The 27,978-nt window shown below is 39.0% G+C and overlaps 1 protein-coding gene across 2 annotated transcripts in view; it reads left to right on the top strand.

Annotated features, from left to right (window-relative positions):
- PITPNB (phosphatidylinositol transfer protein beta) overlaps positions 1-27,422 on the top strand; it is a 68,302-nt gene extending 40,880 nt beyond the window's left edge. Inside the window, exons 8-12 of one of the 2 annotated variants that reach the window (XM_012464920.2) lie at positions 5,050-5,127; positions 18,875-18,985; positions 20,587-20,709; positions 24,134-24,219; positions 25,423-27,422. In XM_012464920.2, the coding sequence (XP_012320343.1) occupies positions 5,050-5,127; positions 18,875-18,985; positions 20,587-20,709; positions 24,134-24,181 (360 nt within the window). In that variant the 3' untranslated portion in view covers positions 24,182-24,219; positions 25,423-27,422. The remainder of the gene's footprint in view (positions 1-5,049; positions 5,128-18,874; positions 18,986-20,586; positions 20,710-24,133; positions 24,220-25,422) is intronic. The other variant, XM_012464919.2, reaches the window with a different exon arrangement.
- Positions 27,423-27,978: the final 556 nt, after the last annotated feature.

Below are 27,978 nucleotides of genomic sequence, written 5' to 3'. Positions count from 1 at the left end.
GGCTGAATTATAGAATATTTTTTAATGCAGTTTGTCCCTCTGAGGTACATTCGGTAACAGAAACTAGGCCAACAAGTTATTGACAATTAGTGGTCCTTTGGGAATCTGCTTTAATGAATAGATAAGAATGATTTGTAATTAGCATAATAATTATATGCAAATGAATGCTTCTGAATTGCTCTAAAACACTTCTGAACTGTTTAAACAGCTCTCCCGAGATCTTGTTACTCTATTAATTTGTGTAGCAAATCTTTTTTTTCATAGATCATGCAAAGATAAACTTCAGCCCAGCCCCTGTCCGAATGATTATGTATTCCAAGGTAGTAGGACCTGAATTAATGAGATTTACTTATACTATATTAATGGTACTCTGTGGGAACCTGAAAGGTTGAGGAGTCACTGGGGAGATGTAATTAAAAATAGAAAAGAAAGCTGCTTATTTGAAAATAACTGTTGAAATCAGTTTCTTAAACAGGTTAGTAAATGTTATTTCTCTTTACACCTCTGTTATTTGCTATTGCAAAATTTAATGCAAACATTTTTTTTTAATGGGCTTACTTACTCTTTGGAGTCTTGCTTGAATTAAGCTCCGGTTATTTGTTTGGCATTAGGGTCAGCAGTGATAGGATCCAGGAACTCATTTAGGTGCCACAATACTGGAAAATTCAGGGCATTGCTAATAAATGATATCTGTTATTTATCTTCATATTTGATTCAGCTTTATCCCCTCTCCTTGGCTTTATTTTTAGGATGTGCTTAGAGGAAATAAGCCTTGCTAAGTTGAACTGCAGTACCTAAACTTAATGATTATCTTTGAGCTATTTTAATAGACACCTAATTCATCATTGTATGCTAAAGGAAAGCATTTTATATAGCAGGCCGCAGGATCCTAATATCTCTCTCAAGTTTTTATGTTTACCCAGTAAAACACCCCCTCTCTGCAGGGTAGAAAATAGGGTTGATCTTTTCTAAGCAGGTGCCAAGGAGTTGCTAATGCTTGTGGTTTGGGTACTCTTTTTCTTAGTTTACACTTAGCCTCACCTCTGGTAACCCATGCATGGTTATTTAAGCAGTTTCTGGTGTCTGGAGCTCATCTCAATTTTTCCACAAGCTGTCAAGAAACTTCTCCCAGCCTGCCCCCTACCTCCTACTCACTTCCCCATTCATAATTAGGAGTTAAATCTGGGCTCAAGGACATTTAGTTTGGCTCAGCACAGACAGATTTTGTACTTGCATTTTGGGGGGCAGCCACTATGCTCTAAGATTCATGAAACTAATATTCTTTGTATTTGAAATGAATCTGGTTTCTATTGAGAGTTTCTCTGTTAAGATCTGTAGTGAGTAACAGATGTACACCCAAGAGGTAGCGCAACTTTTGTATTCCAGTGACAGAAAACAGTTATTTATAAGAATTTAATGAATGTATTCTGCAGCTCCAGTATGGAGACTCAAGTCGTAATCCATTTATTTACCATATTTTATTTTGTTCTCCAATGGGTATCCTGCCTTTTTTACTTTTAGAGTTTTCAATTAAATAGAGTTGTATTAACACTAATCCAGATATACCTTATGCTGATACCATTGTCTGTTTCTGTTGTTCAGGCACTATTATTGGTGGAGCAAGTAGTGTCTAGGGATATTACACCTAACTTGATAATGATGGTTTTACTAAGCCCTCATCCTGGCCAGGCCTCTGGGCATTATATAGATAATTAAAATTGAATCATAAAAAATTTTAAACACAATGCACCTTAGCAATAAGATTTTTCTACTTTTAAACATGATTTTCAAACCCATTTTAAAATGCATTTCCTTGGCCTGGTGAATTTGCTTTCTTTTTTTTCCCAAGGATTACAGAAAGTGCATAGCAAATTCAGCCTTCAGAATACCCAGGAGCTGAAGACTCAAGTAGGCTACAGCTGTCTTCACCCACAGTATTCTAAAAGAACTAATGAGATGAGAAGTCTGCAGCTGGTGGCAAGCACAATAAACCATGAGCCAAGGGCTTCTCTTCATCAGAGCCTCCCCTTTCCCCATGGGATCCCAAAGGAGACAGAATACTAACAAAGCCAGCAGGCTGTCTCATTCCACGCTATTGCTCATTTGCAGCTATAATTGGTAGCTGAGGTTGCATTCTGTATGCTGAAACTGTCATACATGAAGGAATATATTTGTTCATTGTGATACGGATATAAATCGGCCAGTTTTCAAATACAGCAAGACCAAACTAGATACCGAACAGTGAAAATGTAGCAAAGAATATACTGTTCAAAAAATTAGATGTTTGTTGTGGAAATAGAAAACTGAGGTTGTTAAAAAGCTACTTCCTGCTTTTTAATATCTTGCCACTTAATTCAGCTGATTAAACATTTACGTATTCTTCATATTCAGACTAACGTAAAACAAAAATTCCTGGGTTTTGACAAGATTCATTATTCTCATCTGTCAAGGTTTAAGTGCTATTGTTAATAATTGGGTTTTGTTACGTTTTCAGTGTAATATCTTTACTATTTTCTACTTTGTATTCAAGAAGAGAAAAAGCAGAGGGGGAAGACTCTTATTTCATATATACATCTATGTATATGTGTATGATATTTTATATACACATAGTTGTGCTTCATAGAAAAATTCACTTTGCTTCTCTGGGGCTGCAGCTTCTTGGTATTTTGAAATGTGGTTTGATTATCTGGCATTTGTTGACACCTTTTGCCATCGTCCTATGTGGTGTACCAGAATATGCCCAGGACCGAGGCTAAGGAGGCTTGAGTTGAAGTGTGGAGTAGGTGAGCCCTGCGACTTCCTCATCAGACTGTGGTTTTAGCATCTGTCATGTGAAGGAGCTTGGGTGATCTTTCAGGTTCACTTCACCTCTATGATTCTGTGAATCCATAGTTCAGATTTTCCTACCATTAAACATGATTTTAAAATACATTTTAAAAGTGCATTTCCTTCACTGGTTTTGTTTGGTTTTGATTCTGATGGTAATTGTGTCCATTCTCTGGTAGCAGTTAACAGGTGCTTCCTGGGGTTTGCGTTACCTGTTCTTTGTTTGCCTCTCTTTCTTTATCCCAACTAGACTGACTCTTTAGGAGCCAGAACTGTGTTGTTTCTCCTTTACTTCATCTGTTTCCTTGAATTACCTCTTATTAATAACATTTTGTGGCTATCTTCTATATGGTGGCTGTTCAATAACTAGATTTTGATTGAGGGAAATGATACTGAAAGTGATTATTTGATATGATGTTAAATACTTTCAATTTTTGAAAAAAATGAACTTGCTTTTAGGTTTTAATTCCAAGCCTCTGACCTAGAAGAAAATGTTTTATGGTGTTACCGGTTTATTTATGTTAATAGAGTAGCTTATTTCTCATTGTGAATCCAGGTCTTAAAACCACGTGTACACACAGTAGATTCTTTTGTCAATCAGAAGTGGAGTTGTTCATTTTTAGGATGCAGTTCAAAATTGAAGTTTAAGAATTCATACTTCCTGATAGTAACTGACCTTTCTGCTGCTGTGCCCAGACATGGGAAGTAAGTCCACTTGTCCAGCTCCTGGCAGACTGTCCATCCCAGTTTGTCGTTCCTGGTGATGCTGATGCCTGTGGCTATGCCACATTGCATGTTTTAAAGCATTAAGACCCAGTATAGCCAGCTCAATTTGCTTGTTTAATAATTTTAGCTTATTGTTGGTCCTTTTTGTAGACAGTCTTTAGAGAGGCTTTAAGTTCTGGGTTGAGTATTTACACAATTATCTTTCTTTAAAGTTTTGTTTTCTCTCTGAACTCAACATTTTTCTTTGTGTCACATACTTTGTTTGTAGGAATTATTAACATGGCATATGCACTTACTGAGTAACTGTTGTTTTGAGTGGCTGCTTCTCAGTGTATGTTTTTTGATTTGTGGAAAGTTCATATTATACTGTAGTGCATGTTCAGTTCTTGCCTTTGCTTGCACTGCCCTTATCTCTAGAACAGTGATTTTTAGTTAAGGTTCCATATCTTGACTTGTCTGAGTAGTTTTCACTAAGTAAGGGGTCTCTTCACAAGTCTGCTCAAGAAGGAAGGGACTTCCCTCTCCTGCCCCTTCTTTGCAGTATTTTAAACTGACCAACCGACCACGGTCCAGTTACTCTTGCAAACTCTCTTATAATTATTATTTTTAATCTGGGATCTAGCTCTTCAAAAATAATTTTAATCTTTTTTTTCTGGAGAGAGAGAGAAAGAGAGTGTGTTTGTATGTAATGACAAGAGAACTTTTAGCAGATAGATTTTAAAAGATTTTCTTTTTTCATTTCCTCCATTCTGTCAGGAAAAGGATATACTAAGGGAAACAGAATGTACACACACTAGAACCCTAAATAAAACCTACATTTGAGAGCCGTTCTCCTATGGTATGATATAACCGAGGCAGTCCCATGACACCCCTCCCTCGCCTCCTTTAACAGTGAGGGGCTGATGTGAGTGCACTCCTTCTGTGAGGAAGCCAAGCCATGTGTACCCCAGGGCTCTCTGAACAAGGGTTTGGAGAGGCCAGTCAAGAAATTGAGATGTCCACCACATACCCAACTGTAGGAAGAGTTTGGGGGATGCCGTAGAATCGGTAGTTGTGGTTTTGTTCCCAGCCACAGTAGATGCTCTGATCAGCATTAACAGTCCAATGACATCATCACTGTAGTGTCAAAACTGGGATGGGTATGTTTTATTCCTTGAATGTGATTATCCATGTATCAAAATGCTTAAATTATTAGAAACTGTTGGAAGATTTGTTCTTGGAGACAGCTCTCCAGTAACCAGTCAGAGTGGATTGCTAGTCCAAGACTTTTATTATTTCTTATTATGTAGTTATTTTGCCTAAGATAAAAGTTTAAGGCAAAGGAAACCAAACTGAAAACAATGTTTGAAAGAAGCGTTTTTCTACTTTTACGCAAAAGCACAGTGAGTCTAATTGGTTTCTGTCATGTGTTTTGGTAGCTGCAAAGAGCTGTTCTGGCAAGGTTAAAGAATATTCTCTGGTTTTCTTCTCTGCCTCTGACTTTGTTTTGCTTTGCAGGACTACAAAGCTGATGAAGACCCAGCATTATTCCAGTCAGTCAAGACCAAGAGAGGCCCTTTGGGACCCAACTGGAAGGTACTGGATGCTGACCTTTCTGACAGGCAGAGTCTTGGCAACAGAACACTTGACAGGTCCTGAGTCCTGAAGAGCTGGTGACGTTTAAGTGAAAAATAGAAATGGCACAAAAATAGTTTTATTTGCGATAAGGACTTAGAGCCAGTTGCAGTTGGCCAGCAAATCTGTGAGCCAGACTGTCACTTTTAGCATAATGTTGCTCCAGTAACTCTTAAGAGAGACAAATTATTTAGTCTTTGGGGATTGTAATGTTCTCTTTTTTGAGACCTGAAGCCATATAAAAATCCGTGTTAAATGAAGGTTTATAGTTTAAGTTTAGTCTTAGTAAAAACTGAACAAGTTCCCTTCACCCAAGCTCATGTTCCTGACCTTTTAATAGTTATATTTTTGGAAAGCAGGACACGAGAGAGCAATTTTTGTGGCAAGTAGTTGTTTTTAAATAAAGAGCACACCTTTATTTATGGAATTAAGAAAGATAATGTCAAGGTAATAATTTAAATTGCTATAGAAATGTAATGCATTTTAAAGACATCTACTAAACTAAATGACAGATCCTTAAAGAAGTTTGAGTGTGTTGTTGGCAAGTTATTAACAGCTCATTTGACAGCAGAAGAGCATAAAAACTTAAACTTGCCCAGAGCAGATTTTCCACTCACAGGGTTTGGTAACCAGTCTGTATGAAGCCAGTCGCAGGTCATCGATAAATGGTGTCTAGGTGCTAGTTGTTGCATGCAGATAGAGGGTTACTGTTACAGCCTCACAGAGAACTCATCGAATGGTTCTCCATGGGTGTTAGACTCTTTTGTGGACTGTCTTTTGCATCCACTAAAAGGAAAAATGAGTTCAACTGTTTTATAAGAAATACTTGTACTACCTTATTTTCACATTTGTTTTCTGGGTAAAGTTTAGTTGAAAATTCTCCCACTTTTAATACCTAGCATGTGAAGCTGATCTTGCATTACCATAAAGAACTTGAGACTGGGTAATTTATAAAGAAAAGGGTTTAGGCCGGGCGCGGTGGCTCACGCCTGTAATCCCAGCACTTTGGGAGGCCGAGGCGGGTGGATCACGAGGTCAAGAGATCGGGACCATCCTGGTCAACATTGTGAAACCCCGTCTCTACTAATACAAAAAAAAAAAATTAGCTGGGCATGGTGGCGCGTGCCTGTAATCCCAGCTACTCAGGAGGCTGAGGCAGGAGAATTGCCTGAACCCAGGAGGCGGAGGTTGCGGTGAGCCGAGATCACGCCATTGCACTCCAGCCTGGGTAACGAGAGCGAAACTCCGTCTCAAAAAAAAAAAAAAAAAAAAAAAAGAAAAGGGTTTAATTGGCTCATGGTTCTGCAGACTGTACAGGAAGCATAGTGCTGGTATCTGCTTTTGAGGAAGCTTTAGAAAGCTTACAGTCATGGTAGGTGAAGGGGGCAGGCATCTCACAGGCAGAAGTGGGGCAGGGAAGTGTGCCACACACTTATACAACCAGATCTTGTGTGAACTCAGAGCAAGAGCTCACTTATCACCAAGGAGATGGCCCAAGCCATTCATGAAGGATCTGCACCCATGATATAAACAACTCCCAGCAGGCTTTACCTCTAACAAATTAGGGACTGCATTTCAACATTGGGGATTATATTTCAGCCTAATATTTGAGCAGGACAAATTTCCAGTCTGTATCACCCAGAAAGTGATATATACCACTTATAAATTAACAGATTCAGTTTGCTTCCATCTAAATTTGCTTTAATGGATTTAGAAAATGTCCCCATCCTTTTCCAGATGTCTAGCTTGAGACTTTAAACTCAGTCTTAGTTGGAAGAGAAGCCCTCTGAGATTTCACACTGGTCTTCCAAACAAGGACACCATGCCAGAGAGCAGTGCAGAAGGTGGCTCCCTCCACCGATGCCATAACTTCTGAAAAAGGACATCTTGTTCCAAGGAGTGGTAGCTCTAGCTGGCAATACTTTTACAGGGAGTAAAGAAAGGGGCATGAAGTTGAGATCCAGAGGTGAATTAAATATTGTATTTTCTTGAGATTATCAGCTTTTCAAGTATAAACATTAAAAAGCAGTGCTACCTACATTACATGGTAGGCTTTATGTTTGGGCTCAAATCCTTCCTGTAGGAACTTCTAACTGATTTTGTAACAGGCAGCAAAAGTAGTTTGATGCTATGTCTTGTACTAATTTCTAACTTTTTAGAAACTTGGAATATATACCGTGTCTGGCCTGATTTTTAACTGATACTGATTTGCCTTTTATTATTGACGAATGATTAAAATTCTAGAATAGGTTTAGTTCTTAGAAATAATGTGAATTTTACATTTCTGCAGGTTGCAGAACTGCAGTTCTTTCCATTTTCCCTGTCTTAAACAGTAACTTATTAGGCTGGTAGTGTGCTGGTCGTTTCTACCATTTGCCTCTTGGTTGGTTGTTTTATCCAGATGATGGTGAATGTCGCTACTCTTACATTAAGTTACTGCCTGACTGAATTTCTGTGATTTATCATGATCTCAGAAATAACTAGTGCGGTCAAGAATAACTAATAATAATTAAGCACTCCACTTGCTTCTGTGGAGGGAAATAAAGAGTAAGAAGGTAGCTGATAATACAGCATACAGGAAAATAGGGACCTGTGGACTTGAAATTACCAGTATCTTCTGTAAACATGTTCAGCAGGCCCTCTGTTAACTAGTGTCCTGATGGAGGCACTTAAGTAGCACTAGGGAAGGATGATAGTTGGAAATTTTTATACTTCTGAAATGCGAGGAACTAATAGGGGACAAACTTATGATCATTATGACTTAAAGGAAGAAGAAATCTTACTGTGGACCCACTTACCCAGGGTTGTGTGAAAGAATGTTCTTGTAGAGGAGCTGCCTGGTCGTTCCACAGTCTCTCAAAAGGCCTTCCGTGAGCCATCCCACACATACCCTTCAGCAGAAACCTGCCTTACCGTACAGATTCCAAAGTTTGTTCAAAGCTAAATGCAAATCCCATGATCTCTTTGAAACTTTTCCTTCCTCATCTGATGGTGGTATTTTCCCTCTGCATTATTGCAGTATTTCCTTCCTATCTGTACCAGACTGACTAGGGGAAGTGAAACTTTTCCTTGGTACCAGGTAGTATACAAGGTTACATTGAATCTTTACAACCCTCCTGTGGTGTAAATTCAGCTGCTTTATTTTATATAGTTGAGTAACTTGGCCAGAGAAACACAAGTCATAGTTGTAGAAGAAACAGCACAATGCCTGCCATTTCTGGAACACCTGATTCAGTGCTAGTTACAGCAGTGTGTAAGGTGTGGAGATGCGGCGGATTTTAACTCTTAATCCAGTGACTCCCAGATACTGTTCTCTAACTTTTATGTCCTGTTGCACCATTGGCAATTGTGTGACTCTCTATTCATGATATTTGCCAGAATTTGGTAATTTCTGTTACACTAGTGGTATGTTTTCAGTGGTCAGGGAATCTGTAAGTGACTGAGGCACTAAGGGAGATCCATTAAAAAGCCTTTGGGAATCTACACAAGTTGTAACTTAAGTAACCCTTACTCTGAGCCTTGATTTCTACATCTCCAAAATGGGAATGATTTTAGTAACTACCTCAGAAAGTAACCGTAAAGACTGAGTGAAATAATGTTAAATTCCCAGCACAGAAGTGCACAGTCAGTGTTAACCATTATCATTGTCATCATGCTTTTGTCTTTCATCTCTTGGGGTTGCTGAGATCTATAAATGTGCCCCTGTACTTATGATGTGTAATTCTTACCTGTCTAGTATCCAGAGAGTTCCTCTCATTTTAGTGTCTAGGGTTTGTTAAACACATCTAGGCTCACCTGTCTTTACCTCACATGGTTCTATGTGCTTAATTAGTGCTTTTATTTGGTCAGCCGTAAAGCAGAGAGCCACACGGTTTAAGAAGATTCACTAGCAGGGGATGATGAGGTTGCTAAGGAATATATTTTCATATTTTCCACATTTGTTAAGAGTACCGACTATTTTTTTAAGCCTATGATGTGATACATATCTTTTATTTTTTAAAAAACTACAGACCCAGAGATGCAGGCCTCAGTTGTATATTTATTTTCCCTCTGAAGAAAGAATTTTTAAAATCTGAGTGCATGAAATATATTTGTTACTTAGGGTTCAGCACTTGATGAAGTGACTACGTGCATAGTAATAGGAAAGCGATTTATAACCTGATTAAGATTTTTGCTTCAAGGCAGAATTGTGCGTTTCTGATGGATGTAAATGTCTTGCTTCTCTATAGCACTGTGTGCACGTGTGCGTGTGTGTGTGCGCGTGCGTGTGTGTGTGTATGTACATGTTTCCATTGGTTTTTAGCTTTTCAGTTTGCCTTCTCCTCTGATTTGGGTGAGGAATTGTCATTTTAACAGATTGAAAACACTACCTTTGAAGATTATGGTTTCATTTTTATCTCATGGCAAGACCTCATTTCTTCATTTAAGCCAGACATCTCTTGAAGATTTAAGCTTCTGTATCTACAAATACATGATAGTTAATAATTAGGCCTCTAAAGGTCTTTGTAGGAGGCTTTGTCAAAGCATCTCTCCCTTATAGGGCTTGATGCATCTCGGAAACCTCAGCCAGAGTTCTGAACTTTGGAGTATATAAGCGGATCAGGTCAAATAAATAAGTTGATCCAGAAATTATGGTGGTTTGTAAATTATCTTTATGTATATATTGTTTCTCATCATAAAGGCATGCCTCATTTGTCTTTTGTGTTAACTCTATCATGAGCAAATGCTCCAGTAATCAGAGCTTGGCCTTTCAGTTGTATAAACTGTTTAGCTGCTCAGTCAGCTTTAGAGTTATTCTACAACAGCCATAGAGACCATTCTGGATCCTTCATGCCAGTAGAGGGAAACCATTTTTGTGCATTATAGAGATGCTAATTTGTTTACCACTATGCTACCAAGATTTCTTTGTCTTTCTAGCCCATGTCTGTGGAAAGATGGCGGTACCCTTGGTGTCAGTGACTTAAGATAAGGAAACTGCAAAACTCTTTTGGCCAGAGATAGGAGAGTAGAAGTGATTGATGAGGAAGAAGTTGAAATTCTGATGTGGAAATCTCTTTTGAGATAGAGAGTGGCAGGAAAGTCACCCAGAGACTCAAGTGGTGAGACTCAAGTGGCTTATGAGCAGTGTCCTTTACTTGGTAGCCACCCTAGTGGAAAGACTGGAAAGTGTTCTTTTTTTTTTTTTTGGAGACAGAGTCTTACTCTGTTGCACAGGCTGGAGTGCAGTGGGCATGATCTCGGCTGACCACAACCTCCACTTCCTGGGTTCAAGCGATTCTCCTGCCTCAGCCTCCCGAGTAGCTGGGACTACAGGTGCGCGACACCATGCCCAGCTAATTTTTTTGTATTTTTAGTAGAAATGGGGTTTCACTATATTGGCCAGGCTGGTCTCGAACTCCTGACCTAGTGATCCACCTGCCTTGGCTTCCCGAAGTGCTGGGATTACAGGTGTGAGCCACTGGGTTTGCCCGGTTCTCTCTTGTTTCTTAGCCTGGAATGTCTGTGGGGTCCAGGGAGGATACAAAGCATTTAAAAATATGTTCCCTCCCTGTAATCTCACATTTGCAACCCCATAGTGGGTGGCATAAAGAGGCTTAGTAATTAATTTCTGGTCAGATCACATTTTGGATTATGTATAATAAAGCAGACCTTCAAGCATGGCTGATTTTTTTTTTTAATATCTAGTTTGATGACTAAGTTTTTAATTTGAGTTTTAAAATAAATATATAGCACATAGTATGTACTAATTATATTAACTCCTACAGAGGATACCAAAAAAAAAAAAGCTGTTCCATGTCTTTAAGAAGCAAAGTGCCCCCTGAATGAAACCTGATTAATTCTAACCTTATCTTGGCTATGAAATGCCTCTGTTCTCACAGAGCTGAAGGATTCAGGCACAGGAATGAATGTCTTATTCAGGTTCAAGAAGTGATTTGGCGGTGTAAACTTCTTGCAGAGATTCTTCCAGACACTTCCACTAACAAAGTTTTCTTCATGAGTTTCATTTGAAGGTGAACTTGGGATTTTGCTTGTAAATCGCGTCACTCCTGGAGTAATCAGACACAAGCATGCAGCATATATCATAGTCCTGTTTAGTAAAATGGGTGTGAGCCACACAAAAAATTAAGTTTGGAGGAACATGGAAAATGTGACTGATTATCTTCTCACAGGCAGTAAGCTTTCCTGTCTGGTTCTTATTTTGCCTATTTTTGTGAAATTAGAGTAACCTACAGTTAGTTCAGTCTTTTAAACTCACATTTAATCTCACATTTATTTCTTTCATTTAACATTTTCCATTTGCCCCACCAGATGGGAATCCCCCACCTTTGAATGCCACTAGAGTCTTGGCAATGACCTTTTCATAGCTCCGGGTGTGTCTTGGGTCAGGGTGGTGGTTTATGTGTCCCCCTGTCTGCCTTCCCCCTACCTCCTCTATCTCCTGTTGCTCGCACTGAATTTTAAACCATAGGCTTTGTGTCTGACTTAACCATGATATGGTTCAGTGCCAAGCAGGGAGGTTTGCTCATACTAGGAGCTTGGTAAGTATTTGCTAGATTCAAGTTAACTATCTTAAACCAAAAAAAAAAAAAAGTTGGACTTCCCATGTATTTACAGAAATATAATGTCCAAGGTAGGTCTGTCTAAATGGCTACTAAAATAAATGGTTACCTAAATAAAGTTTAAGTTACTTAAATAAAGAGAGGGATTAGCTGAGTTGGGGAATGGGGTTCTGCTTGAAATACCGGTACACACACGTCACACATATTTCGTGATCTTGTGTTGATATTTACTGATGCACAGACACTGGCAGCACTCCCAGCAATGCATTTATTTTTAACTTTCTTGGTGAAATCTGGGTTGGAAGCTTACATCACAAAATCAGCAGCTGAAATTAAGCATTCACATTGCCTAAAACTGAAAAATGAAAATTTGAAGACAGTTATGAGCCTTATAGAAACTGCTGCGTCTTTGCAAAGTGTTGACTCTGGTTCAGTGTAGCATATACCTATTCCATCTTTATCTGAACACAGTTTTAAATAGGAAAAAGTATATGTAAAGTTGACAAGTCTCATGAGATTGAGGGGACTATATTTTTAGAAAATACATTTCCAGAATGCCTTTGGATTCTTTCAAAAAAATTTTAAATCTCTTCTACATTTGTTTATATGTGTTTGTCACAGATTCGAGAAGCTAGTTATTGTGGATAACATGAACTGATTGCTCACTCTTCCAGTTAAACACACTGTGTTTTGTTTAGTTACGTTGTGTAGCTCCAGTATACATTACTCCCCCTAAGACCTCATCCGCATACCTTAGAGTAACCTAATATGTGTTGTTAAATTAAAAACATGATTTGGGCTTGGGAGTTTCATTTACAGTTAGAAACATGAAATGTAAGGAATTCAGTGAATATACAAACTATGTAAATACAATTTTGGAAACATTTCACAACTAGTGCTTACTATATTACAGATGAAATTTAAATTACGCAGCGATGAGTCACTACGTGACCAATTTGAGGTTCTTCTGTTAGCCCGTGACTTTCATCTTATACAACTTTTGATTGTTCTCTTTGTAATCAACCATTCTTTACCTTTTTAAGTTGTCCTTTTAAATTTTCATTCTTTAATGTATATGAAATTCAATTTATCAGCAAAATCATTTTCTTTACTCTCAGATTAGGAAAGAGTTAACTGTTTTGCCTTAGATGAGGAAATGTTGGGTTTGGACTGGATTGGAGTTAGGTGTTAAAGATCTTAACTCAGATTTTGGTTTTATTTGCTTTGGGGTTATTTTTTAGCCAATGAAGAAGAAAGAATCAAAACATTTTGTTTTAAACTTATTTTAGGTTTGGGGGTACATGTGTAGGTTTGTTACGTAGGTAAACACATGTCATGGGGATTTGCTGTACATGGTATTTCATCACCCCCTCCCCACCACCCAATAGTTATCTTTTCTGTTCCTCTCCCTGCTTTCACCCTCCCACTAACATTTGTATTTTTTAAGGCCAAAGAGGAAGCTTTGCCTTGCCCCAGGCGGTGAACCTCTTAAGAGCTAGGCAGAGACACTGGAACTTCTTTGGGTCCTGTGCATTCTGGAACATTGCTCTGAGTGTGGTGTTCCAAATATTTGCCCCATTGAGATTTTTCACATTTTGAAGGTTACACATTTCTTCACTAGAATGTTTCTGATACCCTTGAAGAGTTAATCATTTTATTTTGCATGTATACCTTGTGATTGCTTTAAAGAAAAATTAAATATGGGCTGGACTAAAGTTATGTATTAAAGATCTTAATTCAGCTTTTAACTTGATTTTGTTTAGTTTATTAAACAACAGAAAAAAGAAAATAAACAGATTGTTTACAGTCAAAGAAGAATGAAGACTTGAAATAGTAGCCAGATAATTTAGGGTAAAGTCAGTCTTTGTCCTAAAATACTCTTGCTGAGGGCAAAAAAGCTTTTGTAGAGTCAATTTGTTTTTAACCATATTAGTTTTTTTTAAATTGTAAAATGATAATTTTGAAAATAATTTGACACAAAAGAAAATAAAAATTGTAGTCTCAATTACTATTATTTGGTATTTTTTTTATTCCTGTAGTTTATTTTGTTAGGAATGTTTATACCATATATAGATACCTATTTATATTAATTATCCTTGTTTTCCTCCCACATTGTTGACTGTTTTTTTTAATTTTTTTTTATTTTGAGGTAGAGGTTTTGCTCTTGTCACCCAGGCTGGAGTGCAATGGCATGAACTCTGGTCACTGCAACCTCTGCCTCCCGGGTGCAAACGATTCTCCAGTCTCAGCCTCCTGAGTAGCTGGGATTACAGGCACCTGCCACCATGCCCAGCTAATTTTTGTATTTTTTGTAGAGACGGGGTTTAACCATGTTGGCCAGGCTGATTTCAAATTCCTGACCTCAGGTGATCCACCTGCCTCGGACTCTGGAAATGCTGGGATTATAAGGATTACTGCTGAAAAAAGTGTTTTTTAATGGCTGTATGCATAGTAGCCCATTTTTTGGAAGGCCTCTGAAGTATTTCACCCCTCTCCTATAGTGGGTATTGAAGTTAATAATAAGTCCAGAGTTTTGCTGTTAATAAATAAATCTGTGGTATTATTTCTTTACTTGATTAATAGGATATGTTTCTGAAAGTGGAATCACCAGCCTAAATGGTACGGGGTAGGGTATGAACAGCTTTTACGACTTTTTATTACCTAGTGTCACATTTCACTCTAGAGAGATGATACCAAAAGGATTCTTTTAGGTTTAATGTACAACATTTGGACATTTTCACTGTTTTCTGTGTCATCATAAGTATGGAGGCTTTCAAAGCCATATTCTTAATTTAACCAATACTTTAAAAAACTGTAGCTCACATTTAAGAGATGACTCTCACAAATCATTTTGGGAATTGTGTGAGAACTTTTTTTTTTTTTTTTTTTTGAGACGGAGTTTCGCTCTTGTTACCCAGGCTGGAGTGCAATGGCGCGATCTCGGCTCACCGCAACCTCCGCCTCCTGGGTTCAGGCAATTCTCCTGCCTCAGCCTCCTGAGTAGCTGGGATTACAGGCACGCGCCACCATGCCCAGCTAATTTTTTGTATTTTTAGTAGAGACGGGGTTTCACCATGTTGACCAGGATGGTCTCGATCTCTTGACCTTGTGATCCACCTGCCTCGGCCTCCCAAAGTGCTGGGATTACAGGCGTGAGCCACCGCGCCCAGCCGAGAACTTTTAAATACAATGTATACGTTAATAATAATTGAAAAAAGTATATAGCTTTTGTGTTCTCAGCTTTCTTCTGGTAATATTTATGTTTTTAGGCAGCAGGCTGTTGTTTGATTTTAAGTTGAGTACACGTTCTTCTCTGAAGGGTTCTTTAAAAAAATAATTACTTGTAAATTGGATGGAAAACAAAAAACAGATTGGGACTGAATATACATTTTCAATCTGAAAAGATAGCTTAGGGAACTGATTCCTTTTTGTCCCATGGCTTATAGTTTCTAAAATGAATTTTATAGACCAATGTTAACTTTACAAATTACCAGTATTAATTGATTTGAGCAGCTTGCCAGAGTCACTACAAAGAATGTGAGAAGTAAACTTGGTTAATTGTTGAAGTCACATATGTATACTCTGTTCTGGGAGCTCAAGTTTAGTATAGGCATTTTTGTATTACATTTAGCTTACTCCTTTAATTAGAACCATGCTTCATCCCATTGTTTTTATACAATTGCTGGAGAATTCTGAAGCTTCAGTGTTCTACTAGGTACATCCAAGATTTTCATTTGGTACAAGGTGTCCAGTGATTTGAAGTTGCATAAGAAAGCTTTCAGCAGCTCATAATTAATAGGACCTTCTAATGTTCAATCTGGAAAGTATCTTAGAGTTCATCAGCGCTTTGGTGTGGAGTACTCAGCCATAGAGGAAATTCACTGTGGATGGGTGGCAGGCAGGGGAATATTTTCTGAAGCCCAGGCATATTATAGGAAGTTTTACCACAAGCCATTGGATGTCAAGAATGTGTGATATTTACCACCTACACCCCTAGACCAATCCTGGCCCTCAAGAACCTTAGTTCACTCACCCCTGCTTTTAGTTTTCTCTCAGTGGAGAATGAAGAGTTCTGATAGAGTCTAGTTTTTCCTGTTAGATGGAGAAACGAGGCCCAGAGAGAAGTTAAGGATCCTACCCTATGATAAATAGGGTTACCTTGCATAATAGGAACTGCAACCCAAGTCCCCTTACTCCTAGTCTAATGCTACTGTTTGGCAGGTGTATCTCAAAATTAAGTGCCATATTCTATGTATACCTAAATTGTATTGCATATGAGGATTTTCAGTCACATTCATTGGATTAGAAAGTACTTCAGCATTGGCTCGTTGTTTATTGATCAAATGATCTGTGAAAGACCAACTTCTTTGTCATTTCAATAAAGCTGGGCACTTAGAAGCTAGTTATGTCTTATGGAAGGATTGTTGACTGCTTCTGCACCCAGGAGCCCAGCTTAAGTGCCAAGGGCCTGCAGAGCAAGGGGAGTAGTGTGTAATTATTTGATTTTAGCACAGGGCCAGCATCCCTAACAGGAGGGTGTTTCCTGGAAGAGAATATTGACACCACGGGCAGCATTATTTACTTAATTATCCTCCTCTCTACCAGCTACATTTATGTCCCCTGACAGCATCTAGCACAGAGTAAAGGGTAAATGGTGCCCAGTTAATACTTGCGAAATTATATTACTAAAGTATGGGGTGTGTGTGTGTGTACACATACACATATATCCTGATTTTTACATTGCTACTCTGTTTTATGGGGGGCAAGTCTTGGAAAAATAGAGCTAAGCTACCCAAGTTATTTTGTTAACAGAGTTCACTGCAAGAGGACACTTCACTGTAATATTTTTATTTAACGGCTTACTGGTGTTACCTCATTGATTTAGCCCATGGATCAGGTTATTCTTCAGAAGATGAAATGTTATTGCAGAACAGATGTCTTGAGAAAAGCTGATCAATCATGTAAGACTACAGAATGTTTAGTCCCATTCATAAATCCAAGATAGAATTTTTTCATATAGTATATCCTTAGAATTAACTTAAAACGGAGCCATCATAGATAATTTGGGGGGAAATAATGTGGTCTGGTGCTTTTTAATAACATAAGAGAAAAATAATTTCTTGAGGTTTAGAATAAGACCTAGAAATTAATCAAAAAATTTTGAATTTATGTGGCTGATTGGAGAAAGAGTCTTTGCTCACACAAAGCTTTTGAAAATGGGATGCGTTGAAGCTGGTAAGTTGAAACTGACAAGTAATGGTGGCGGCACCCAGTGGGACTGATCCAGTCATGTCCGGGTACCACCATGTGAAGCCGAGGACAGCAGTGACAAGGGAAGAGTCCTTGGGAGAGGCTGCTTTGGACTTTGACTCAGTGATTTAGTTTTTATAAAAGAGGTCTCCATAGTGTTGCACTGACTTTCTACTCTTATGAGGCAATTTGTTTAAAACTGTCTTGCAGATTCAAAGGTGGTCAATACAACACTTATTAAAGAGCAAGCTAAAGAGAGAGAACCAATGTATTAAGCCCTTGAGTCTCACCTACTAAGCCTGGAACATACGCTGTTTTACTCAGTCCTCACAACCTCACAACAGTTCTAAGATGTAGCTTTAAAAACAAAAATACCATAATCTTGTAATCACACCAACATTAGGGCTTCAAGTTTACAGAATGGCTCTTTTCCCCAGACGGTGCTTGTGGTCTGCCTCTGCTATCCATGGTACTTTGATATGTGCCTTCTGCAGTAGACTGAGCCCCTGAGGGCAGGGCCATGCCTGTGTTTGCTCACTGCTGTGAACCTGTTCTAGGCTTTTCTGGGTCAGCTCAGGAGTATTTTGGTCTCCTGTACACATCACCTTGGAAGCGGACCTATATATTTAAGTTACTGAAGTATGCTGCAAGCTCCTGGTTCACCCCTACTGACTCCTTCCTGAAAATAAACATGCTAGTATATCAAACTCACTAAATAAGGCAAAGCCTCACTAAGACTCATAGAAATCATCAGTAATAACATAGGTTGCAGTGCCCTACCTTTCACCCCAGTTAATTTATTTTTATTATTATTTTTTGAGATGGAGTCTTGCTCTGTAGCCCAGGATAGAGGGCAATGATATGATCTCAGCTCACTGCAACCTGTGACTCCCGGGTTCAAGTGATCCTCCTGTCTCAGCCTCCCTAGTAGCTGGGATTACAGGCTCCCACCAGCACTCCTGGCAAATTTTTATATTTTTTGTAGAGACGGGATTTCACCATGTTGGCCAGGCTAGTCTCAAACTCCTGACCTCAAGTGATCTGCCTGCCTTGACTTCCCAAAGTGCTGGGATTATAGGCGTGAGCCACTGTACCTGGCCTATTTATGTATTTTTTTTAGAAATAGGGTCTTGCTATCTTACCCAGGCTGTTTTTCAACTCCTGGCCTCAGGTGATCCTCCCAGCTCAGCCTCCCAAAGCTCTAGGATGACAGGCATGAGCCACTATGCCCAGCCTCTCTCGGCTCTTTAAAAAAAAAAAAAGTTTCTTTTCCCTTGTTTACCAGAACAAGTCTTGATTTGATTCCTGACTACACCATTTAAACTGTGAGGTGTAGTCATTTTTGGAAATTGAAGTCTGTATGTATAGGATTTACCTCCAAATGTTTGGTAATTACTGATCATTTTTGCTGTTGTATCACTTTTCCTATCCCCGTTCTATTGAAAGTACCTCAGTTAATAAACAGTGCAATTCTACTTGCCAATATCTGAAGACACAAAAGAAGGCTGAACTTTTTTGTCATTTTTTATTGTGCTTCACTGCATCCGCGGTGGGAGTGTGGTAATGGCATTGTGAGAACCCTTATATATTAAAGGCTCACTACTGATTTGATGTGAATGGAATTTGGTGTTTAATAGGAAATCTGAATAGGGCAATTTGAGGCAGAGCAACACACCTATTAAACTTTAGAGCTAGGAAGTAACTTGGTCTGTGGAAGGAGGGTTTACAGCAGGGGAATACTGCAGCTTTTGCTAAAATGATTTCAAATTTTCAAATCTCTGAATTAAACACATGAGATTGTAATTTTCTTCATATATATCTGTGATGTCATTACACAACAATTTTAATGAAAACATAAATATTTAAGTCATGACTTCTTTTCAATTTTTCTCATCTAGAAGGAACTGGCAAACAGCCCTGACTGTCCTCAGATGTGTGCCTATAAGTTGGTGACCATCAAATTCAAGTGGTGGGGACTGCAAAGCAAAGTAGAAAACTTCATTCAGAAGGTAAAATCTGTTCAAACCCTGGGGACTTCGATTTAGGGTAAGATCGGAGCTAGCTATTAATGGGATATCTTCTCTGAGATTACTTTTTTTCCTCTATAATTATGAAAATTATTGTCCCTACATAATTCATTTCTGCCCTTCTTTGTATCCTTCGAAGTAGCAAAGACAGATGGCAGCAGAGGTTTTAAGGGACTTTATTTGGGGATGAACACAGCAGCTTTTGGTTCAAAGTGCTTACCTTATGGTTTGTCCAGCACTTCTATAGAGAGCCCCTTCCCCGTACAGCACATCCCCAAGAGGACCTGGTGTTCTGATCCTGGCTGGAGGGAGAGAGCAGGCCCAGCCTGCTGAAGGGCTCCTCTGCCCCAGCTCAGCTGGACCCCTCCCCCAGCCCTCCATATCACTCCAAATATATATGTGTGCCTTGTGCTCTCACAGGGGATATCTTTAGAGGCCCTTAGTGAACTAAGTCTCACTCTGAACTAAGGTGCACTTGTTTCTTTTTTTATGTCTGTATTAAAGTGAAAGTAACATGGGCAGTTAGATCTAGGAGGGAGAATTGGAATTTTATAAATGCATACGGTTGTTACTACCTAGGAATGTTGAAACGTTTCCTTGGTATTTACTTTTCCTGTAGGGTGAATGTTCATCTGTTATTATTATAAAGAAGACCTCATTATATCTCACATCTCCACAATTAGTTGTGTCTGTTTCATCATAACTTTTCTATTTTTAAGCTGTAGCTGCTGTAATATTTATAAGAGAAGGATCTCAACGTACTGGAAACTTTGATTATTCATGGGCCTGCTTACAGTTGGCCTACAGTAGGCATTCTGTAAATATTGGCGTTCTTCCTTCCTCTTGGATCATCATCATACATTAACAGTCTAGTTCTGATAAATAGAAGTCACACATGTAATTGATGAAGTCCTTTCTATTCATGGAAAAAAATTTTTAAGTTGAAGATTGCCCAGAAGTAATTACTGTTCCATGCACTTTTCTCTCTTCTTGGGAAAGTTGAATAAAACTTATATAATCCAGCAATTGAAACCAACCACTAATTATATACATGAGTTTTTTTTAATATAATAGTGGCAGCAACATATTATGTAGAAAAATTAAGGGAGAGTTTGTAATGATTAATAAAAAACCCAGGACTCTTCTTTCAGTGCATTATTGTATTCCACCTCACAGTGTTCCATTGAATTGGAGGGATGTTAAGAATGACAATATATAGTTTTATAGCAGAAGAAGTCTAGTTGACCTTTGCTCATTGACATTTAGAAAAAGGTAAAAATAAATCGGGCCCAGTAGGAATATGTTGGATTAGGTCATACACACCACATTTTTTTAGTTTCTACTAGATCATGACACCTTTGTAAGGGAGATTATTTTCCATTTCACAGGGAAAGTTTTCTTTTTTAATTTTGCTGTACACATTGATAATACAATGGAATTTTGATTTCCACAAATCTAGAAAGTAGTCTTTTTGAACAAAATAATATGTAAATTTCATGGGTTAGTTGGAACATGTCAAGTTAATGTGTCATTAATCTTAGGTTTTTGCCATCTTATTCTACTTTTCTTCTTTGTTTTAAAAGCAAGAAAAACGGATATTTACAAACTTTCATCGCCAGCTTTTTTGTTGGATTGACAAGTGGATTGATCTCACAATGGAAGACATTAGGAGAATGGAAGACGAGACTCAGAAAGAACTAGAAACAGTAAGACTGGCTGCTCTGTGGCAATTCTCTAATTTTCCCTTTTCTAAAACCGTATACATGCTTGGTAAATATAGAGCTAGAATTAGGAAGAGTGTTATTAAAAGCCATTCCCTGTTCTACTTACTCTCATCAAAATTGAGTTTCTTAGACACTGCTGTTCCTTCACGTATTCTGATTTCTCTGTTGTTGAGCATCTTGAATGAAGGTAGACTAGAGTTTTGTCAGTGTAGAATTTGTTACCTGTTAAATATCTAATGGTTCTGTATTCTTTATTACACACTGGCTGTGGTTCACTACGCTGGTTCCTGGTTCACAGTCCTTTTAGACACTTTTGTCAGACTAAGTTGCTTCTGGCTCAGTTTGTATCACAGCAAGTTTACAAATGTTAGCAATTCAGTCCTAGCTGGCTTTTTTTTTTGTAGAAAAGGTAAGGCTAATGGTGGTGTTACTGGAATGCCTCCTCTGCTTCCCCCAACTAGCAGTGAATCCTTATTTCTTCCTAAGCTTTAGGCAGATTCAGGTGATCCTTGGGCAAGTGATCAGGATGCTGCAGTTGAGTGCTACAGCCCATCCTAGCTGCTCCCCACCACTAGTGGGCAGGGCCTGCAGCCAGTGGGCGTCTTCTCTCTCTCCTCGGGATGGATTCTTCTCTGGCTTCTCCTTGCGTGTGTCTGGTTTTTTTTTTGCCCTGGGCCATGCTTGTCTTCGGTTGGCAATAGGCCCCTTGGTGAAACGAACCCAAGGAATGTCCAGGGCCTGCTAGTGGTTTCCATGCGGTCATCTCGAGTCCTGCCAGCAGGCCCAGTTTTGGAAGCCCTGCAGGTGTGAGCGTTTGACAAACGCCTGCGCAAGAGGCAGAAACTCCATTTAATCACAGGAGAATGGCAGCAAATCAGATTCTTTGGCACAAAAGGAAATCTATTTTTCTGGCACATAGCATCGTAAAGAATCTGTTTAAAATTGCTTACTTTTGGTGATTACAGCAGATCTGCTTCTAATTAGCTTTATGTAAACCTTCGGAGAGGACTAGGACATATTTTCTTTATAAGGCAATAAAATATTTTAACCTTATCTTACACATAAAGTAAACTATAGGCAGACTCCAACTCTTGAATGCATTTTGTTCCAAAAAATTTTAGTTGATTGTTTGAAATTTGGAACGTATTTTCCCATACAGACAACGTTATAAATTAGAGTTTGGTTTCTAGACTAGCCAGCAGAAGCCTCTTTGACCCCAGTTTCTCGTACTAATGTTAGGGCTCTGAGTTCTGGATACAGGGAGTAGGGTGATGAAATGGCAAGAGTGGAAGAAACCCCCTCCACACTCCCTTATTTTTAGTCTAGCCACAGGCAAAATATTTAAATAGGCAAGAGCAGGTCAGGGGCACTTCCTACCTTTCTTTCCAGGCCTCTCTCCCTTTCCTGTGTTCCCTTTTTCAAGAGTCAGGTGCCTTTCCCTGACTCTAACAAGGCACCCCTCACCCTTGATACCCTATTCTGTTTTAGTCCCATTTGCCTTGCCTGGTTTTACTCCCTCCAAGTGCTCCAGGCTCCAGGGATACCTGCCAGCTCTTTCTTCAGCCTTTCTGAGCAGCTGGTGGGTGTCCACTGAACATGAAATAGAAACAGCAAGATACCCATCCATGCTAAGCTCATGATGCAGCACTGGCATTTCCAACAAGGATTTACCAACAGCTCAAACTCTTGGGAGAGAGCCCTTCTGTCAGTTTTTAATTGTTATGCTGAAGAACTGTGTGTCATATGAGGAAGAGCAGTTACCATTGACCAGGTGATAAATATAGCCCTACCTGGTTTGGGCTCTGAACCCTGTCTGTCTCTGGACCCCTGGGACAGAACTTGACTGAGATTTTTGCCCCCACGGAAGTGCCCTTGCTTCTCTGGCAAGTTCTCAGCCGCATGATACCTGAACACAGAATAGTCCCAGTGTCAATACAATGTGGCCTTCTGCTGTGGAGCTGGTGACTCTTTCTCTCACCAATGGCAGTGGCTCTGCAGTTGCAGCTGCTGCTCCATGCAGATCAGTTATTGGTGAGTTGGGAATTGCACTCGAGAAGAAGGTGTAAGATAGATAGGTGAGAGCCCAATTCCTTAGACAGTTGTCACCATTCTTGTACCCACATTGCTGAAACTGATTAATTCCCTCATAAAGCTGGTAGAAAATCTATCATTGGTTCAGAGTGAAGGTACGTAGCAGTTGCTTTGTCAGATATCTCAAAAACATTTTAAGACAAATGTCAGCATTAAGTGCTGCATCTTAACATTCAATCCCATTTAAGTTATTTCGCTGTAGGTCGTTGGGGAGAGCTTGATTCCACATCACAGAATCAAGATGCTGCTTCTTTGAGTCCTAACGGTGGCTTTGTGAAGGCATTCTCAGAATCTGGGCAGCATCAAGCCTGCAGGCCAAGAACACCTACCCAGAAAGCACCTGCCTTCTGAAGAGGCGTCCCATTTTAGAGTCCTCTTCACCACGCAGGAATGTTTTTCTTGAGGTCCTGATCCCCTGACACTTGATGATAGAATTTGATAACGTTGTAATGCTCTTAATTTGCAAATATTTAAGAATTGGATTTATTTCAAAGGGGTTTTGGCCCTGGAGAGAACTAGCATCTTAAGAGGTTAGGCACACGAGGAATGCCTCTGCCTGTGATCCACGGACTGCCCGGGGTTGAGGCTCAGCAGCTGAAGGAGGGCTTTTGGTTAACATTTTACCTGTTCTCAGCTGGCACTTCTTGGGGTGGGGGAGGGTGAGGATGTGTTGAGTTTTAATGTATTTATTGCATTTGTTCATTTTCTGTTCATTTGGTTTTTTGTTTTCTCATTGAGTTGTTTCCCTTGTCTGGAGGCTATTGTTGTGAATGCCTGTCCTTTCTAATACATCTGTGTGCCCTTCATGGTTTGCCATAACTTGTTTTTGTGCCATACATTGTGCTCGCTTTTTATCCCTTTCATTCTCCCTCCTTTCAGTAAACTTCCTTTAAAGGACTCCACTGAGAAGCCCTGTTCTCAGAAGCAGCAGAAGTGTGGCCCACACCCTCATGGCTTCCTGCCTGGCCTAGGGACTCTAAAGATATGGTCCAGACCCTTGGGGCATTTTCTCACATTATATTGGAAAACAATTTCTTTACCCACTGGCTGTTTTTGATAATTTCATATCAGTCTGCAGGCTTTTGTTTTTTACATTTTAGGATAAATACACTTTTTTTGTGTGCTAAGAAAAGCCTTTTGCAAGAATGTCTTTAAACCAAGGTTATTTGAGGGGCCTCAGAACTTCTGTTGTGGATATGGTTATAAACAGTCAGCCATCACTTCATAATCTCTTCTGGATCTTTTTTCCCCCTTTGCTTACTAACCCCTATTTAGAGTCTGATTTCAGCAGCTCACAATTTTATTTTACGTTTAGATGCGTAAGAGGGGTTCCGTTCGAGGCACGTCGGCTGCTGATGTCTAGATGAGTCCCCTGTAGGGTCAGAGACAATATCAAACTGTGTAAGTGAAGACCTGGGTAAAAAGATGTTTACAAACCTATACCTTTTTGGTGATGGGCAGTTAACTTGCTGAGCAGAAGCTCTGAGTGTTAAATGTGGTTTTATTTTAGAATTTAAAAGATAAATACTTTAGAAAATCATAGTGAACACTATTGCAGTCTTTAAAAATTTCACCTGTGGACCAGGTTGAATTTAGTAATCCCGGGTTAGTTCTCAGTGGGTTAGCACCCAGCTGCCAGGTGCACTCACTCATCATGGATCATTGTCCTAGAAGCTAGCTGAGTTTTCAGTACTCAGTCAGTTGACCTGGTTCTTTGTAGAACCATTTGTGGTTAGTAAGGAAATATGTAAAAGCACTTAAGATCAAACAAAGGTCCTCTGTCCCATAATACAAGCCAACCTCAAGAATTCATTTTAGCTGAAGTATTTTCTGTGCACCAGAAAGTCTTCCTTGATATTTCATCTTCAGTCATTACAGTTAGCTGTACTCTGCGTAAACGCACCTGAGTTTTAATTTATGCTATAAAACATTTCTGTGCTCTTATATCTCTAACACATTATATGCCCATATAAACAGATTTTCCCAGAGGCCCCCCCAAAAAAAACAGCATCAAAATCTACCTCACAAATTGAAACCAGTGTGAGTAAACAAAAGTCGACAGTGTGCTGTCAGCATTTGTTTATTTTGAACTATGATGTTTATTGAGAAGAAGAACAAGATGTAACACTCCCCCTCCTCCACTGTGGTTCTTTTCTGCCCCACATGAACTACCTGCTCTTTAATTTTTGAACATTGGGATGAGTGAAGTGTTCACTTGTGAGAAAAACTAGTGCCAAATAAGAGTGAAATAACTTTTCCAAGATTTCCCCAAAACACTTTGTTTAAATTCCATGTTCATTAAAAAATTGTTTTTAAGTTACTGTTACTTTTGTTAAGCTCTCCTAAGTTTTTGTGATTTATTTCTGCTTTGACTTTATTTTCCCCTCTGATGGGACAGTATATTGTGCCATTAGTAGTAAGACCAAAATCTTTTTAAACAGACGAAAATTGTAAGATGCAGTAGTTGGGGTACATTTTCTGCCAAAAGTTTTGCTACATTGAGAAATTTTTTTTTTGGAGAGTGTGTGTGACAGGCTGCTGTCTAACATTTTCTGTGTCCCTGTATTTTAACCCATTTTGCACTGTCTTTCACTTTTCTTACAGTTACGTAATCAAGGTCAAGTGAGGGGAACAAGCGCAGCCAGTGATGAGTGAAGAAGAATCTGACCAGTATCTTGCAGTGTTGACGTTTCCCAGATGTGTGCTTGTGATGTTACACACGCACACACAGGTTCTCAACCACGTGTGTATATATGTATGTGTGCATATGTCTGTAGCTGTATATAAACCGCATGTAGAGCTACAGATCCAGATACACACACCTGTGTATATATGTACATACAGACATACTGAAGGGATTAGTACAATTTCTCCAGAGTACTGTACCTATCTTCAGCAAGAATGCAAAAGAAAATATTTTCAATATATATACCTGGAACAGATTTTAATAATTATCAGAGTAATACCATTAATGGACAAATTGACTGCAATGTAATACTAGCTGGTATGTTTCATAAATGTCAAGTTCTGGACCAACATATATAGCCTTTTGTGTTGTTTTTCTCTTCTTTTAAGTCAGTTTCTTACAAATTTTTATTTTAGTCTCATAAGCAGTAGACTCCCACAGAAAATTTCTTCAAAATTTTTTGGTATTCCAATGAATTTGGAATGTAAACTCTGAATGTATTTATAACTATTTATTTCTGGATGGTCATTATCTTGTAGCCAAATTTGACAATATCTATAAAGTAAGGAGCAAAGTTACAGGCCAGTTTTTACTTGTTTGTCCTGAGGGAAAAATCCTTTTTAAAAGATTGCTGGTTTTTATTGGATTTTTGTATTTTAAATTTCAGATATTTTTCTACATCAAACCTAGCAAAAATGGAGATGACGGTTTGTGATTTATAATAAACACTAGGCAATTTTCAGGCTCCTGTTAGGCAAACACATTGATGAAGAAATTAGTCTTAATGGTATTGTAGGCTGTGTAGAAAAGCCGGAAGTATAGCACTTCGTGGAGTCTTGTTTAGAAGATGACAGTTTTCTGTAACTACAGCTTAAAACTATGCAAATGGTCTAGATTCCTCAGCGCTCACATGATAGAATATAGATAGTGATAACATTTTGCTCTTACTGTGGAAACACACTTCAAGCGGGAGAAGGTGACTTTGAGATAGGAACAGTTTAGGATGCAGTGCGAGTGTGGCCTGTGCGCGGTCAGGAGGCCCTGCCAAGAGGCTGGTGGACCTCCGACTGTGGGATGTGCTCTCAAGTAGGGCATCATCAGAACAGATCCTGAACAGGCATCATGAGAATGCTGGTCAGAAGCTGCTGCCACTTTTTTGTTTTTGTTTTTTGTTGTTGTTGTTTTAAAGGAAGGAACAATAGCTAGGTAAGATTTTTATCAGCTTTCTCTCTCTGAATCCAGTTTTTCCCCTGTCAGTCCTGGAAGCTTGAATAGAATTATATTGTTGAAGCCTTCAGGTCACAAACTGTCTTTTTTAACCTCCCATCCCTCCTAAAACAGGCTAACCCCTGCAGTCAAATCACATTAGTAATCTGATTTGCTGACAGTCCTGTCCTCCCTGCTTCTCGTTTTCCCACGTGTACCGCTTCCCTCCCCCACCGGAGTGAGTTGAGTGAATGAGACGAGGAAGGATGTTTAGGATCACTACTGCATTGCAATTCCCTGTTATCCTCAGCAACAAACCATGTTTCATACAGCCTTTGTGTACTCAGGATAAAGACTGATGTTTACTCTCTGGGCACTGTTGTAAGATAGGTTTTGTCAGAGCATAATCACTGTCTGCAAAGAGTTTGGTGCAAGGAAGATTATTGCTAATTTTGTGAAATAAAGAGTCTAGCCCTCTCCTTTTAATGAACTTAACTCTCGCTGGCATCTGTAGTATCATTGGGAGCTTAGGCGCACATGGAAATGAGAGCCCGGTGCATGGATTTTAATGTTTTTCTAACAACTGTGGAGATTTGAGGGAATGTGTGGTGAATGTAAAATACCTAGTTTACTTGGCAGTCTCTTGTGTAAATTACAGTAAAACAAAGTAAATGAAATTTAAACAAAAAATAAATTTGATCACAAAATGCCACTTGTGTGCTTGAGTGGTTGTTTCCCTGATGCCATGTCTGGTTCAGAACACCTCGGACCACTGCTCTGTTCGTTTTTCAAGAATTCTGTAATTTGCAGCACTACTACTTTGGGAAATTTTTTTTAAGTGTTTTTTTTTTTTTAATTCTTGAAATGTACCTCTGCCACACTAAGGGGTTATGTTTGGTTTCTCAAGTAATTTTCTGTCTTTAAAAGCTAAGCAGTAAACTAAAGGAAGATTATATATTGTCAGTCTTGGTAGTTTTTAGAAATTATTTTTAAAGAGGAAAATCGGTAAAACCCATCGTATTTTTAAAGCATTTAGGAAGGATTTTGCCATTTGATTCTGGTTGTTTGAAGATTGGGGCTTTTTGGCATGGGGCCACCTTTTACCTTTCCTCTTAGGACTTAGTCCTTTCTAGTCTACTGTTTTTGTTTTTGTTTTTTTTTTTAAAAGAGTCTTGCTCTGTCGCCCAGGCTGGAGTGCAGTGCATGATCTCGGCTCACTGCAACTTCTGCCGCCCAGGTTCAAGCAGTTCTCCTGCCTCAACCTCCCG

Source organism: Aotus nancymaae, unplaced genomic scaffold (genome assembly GCF_030222135.1).
Source record: "Aotus nancymaae isolate 86718 unplaced genomic scaffold, 86718_ANA_hifiasm-v0.15.2.pri h1tg000076l, whole genome shotgun sequence".
In the NCBI taxonomy this organism is placed as follows: domain Eukaryota; kingdom Metazoa; phylum Chordata; class Mammalia; order Primates; family Aotidae; genus Aotus; species Aotus nancymaae.
This window is presented reverse-complemented; position numbering and strand designations above follow the sequence as displayed.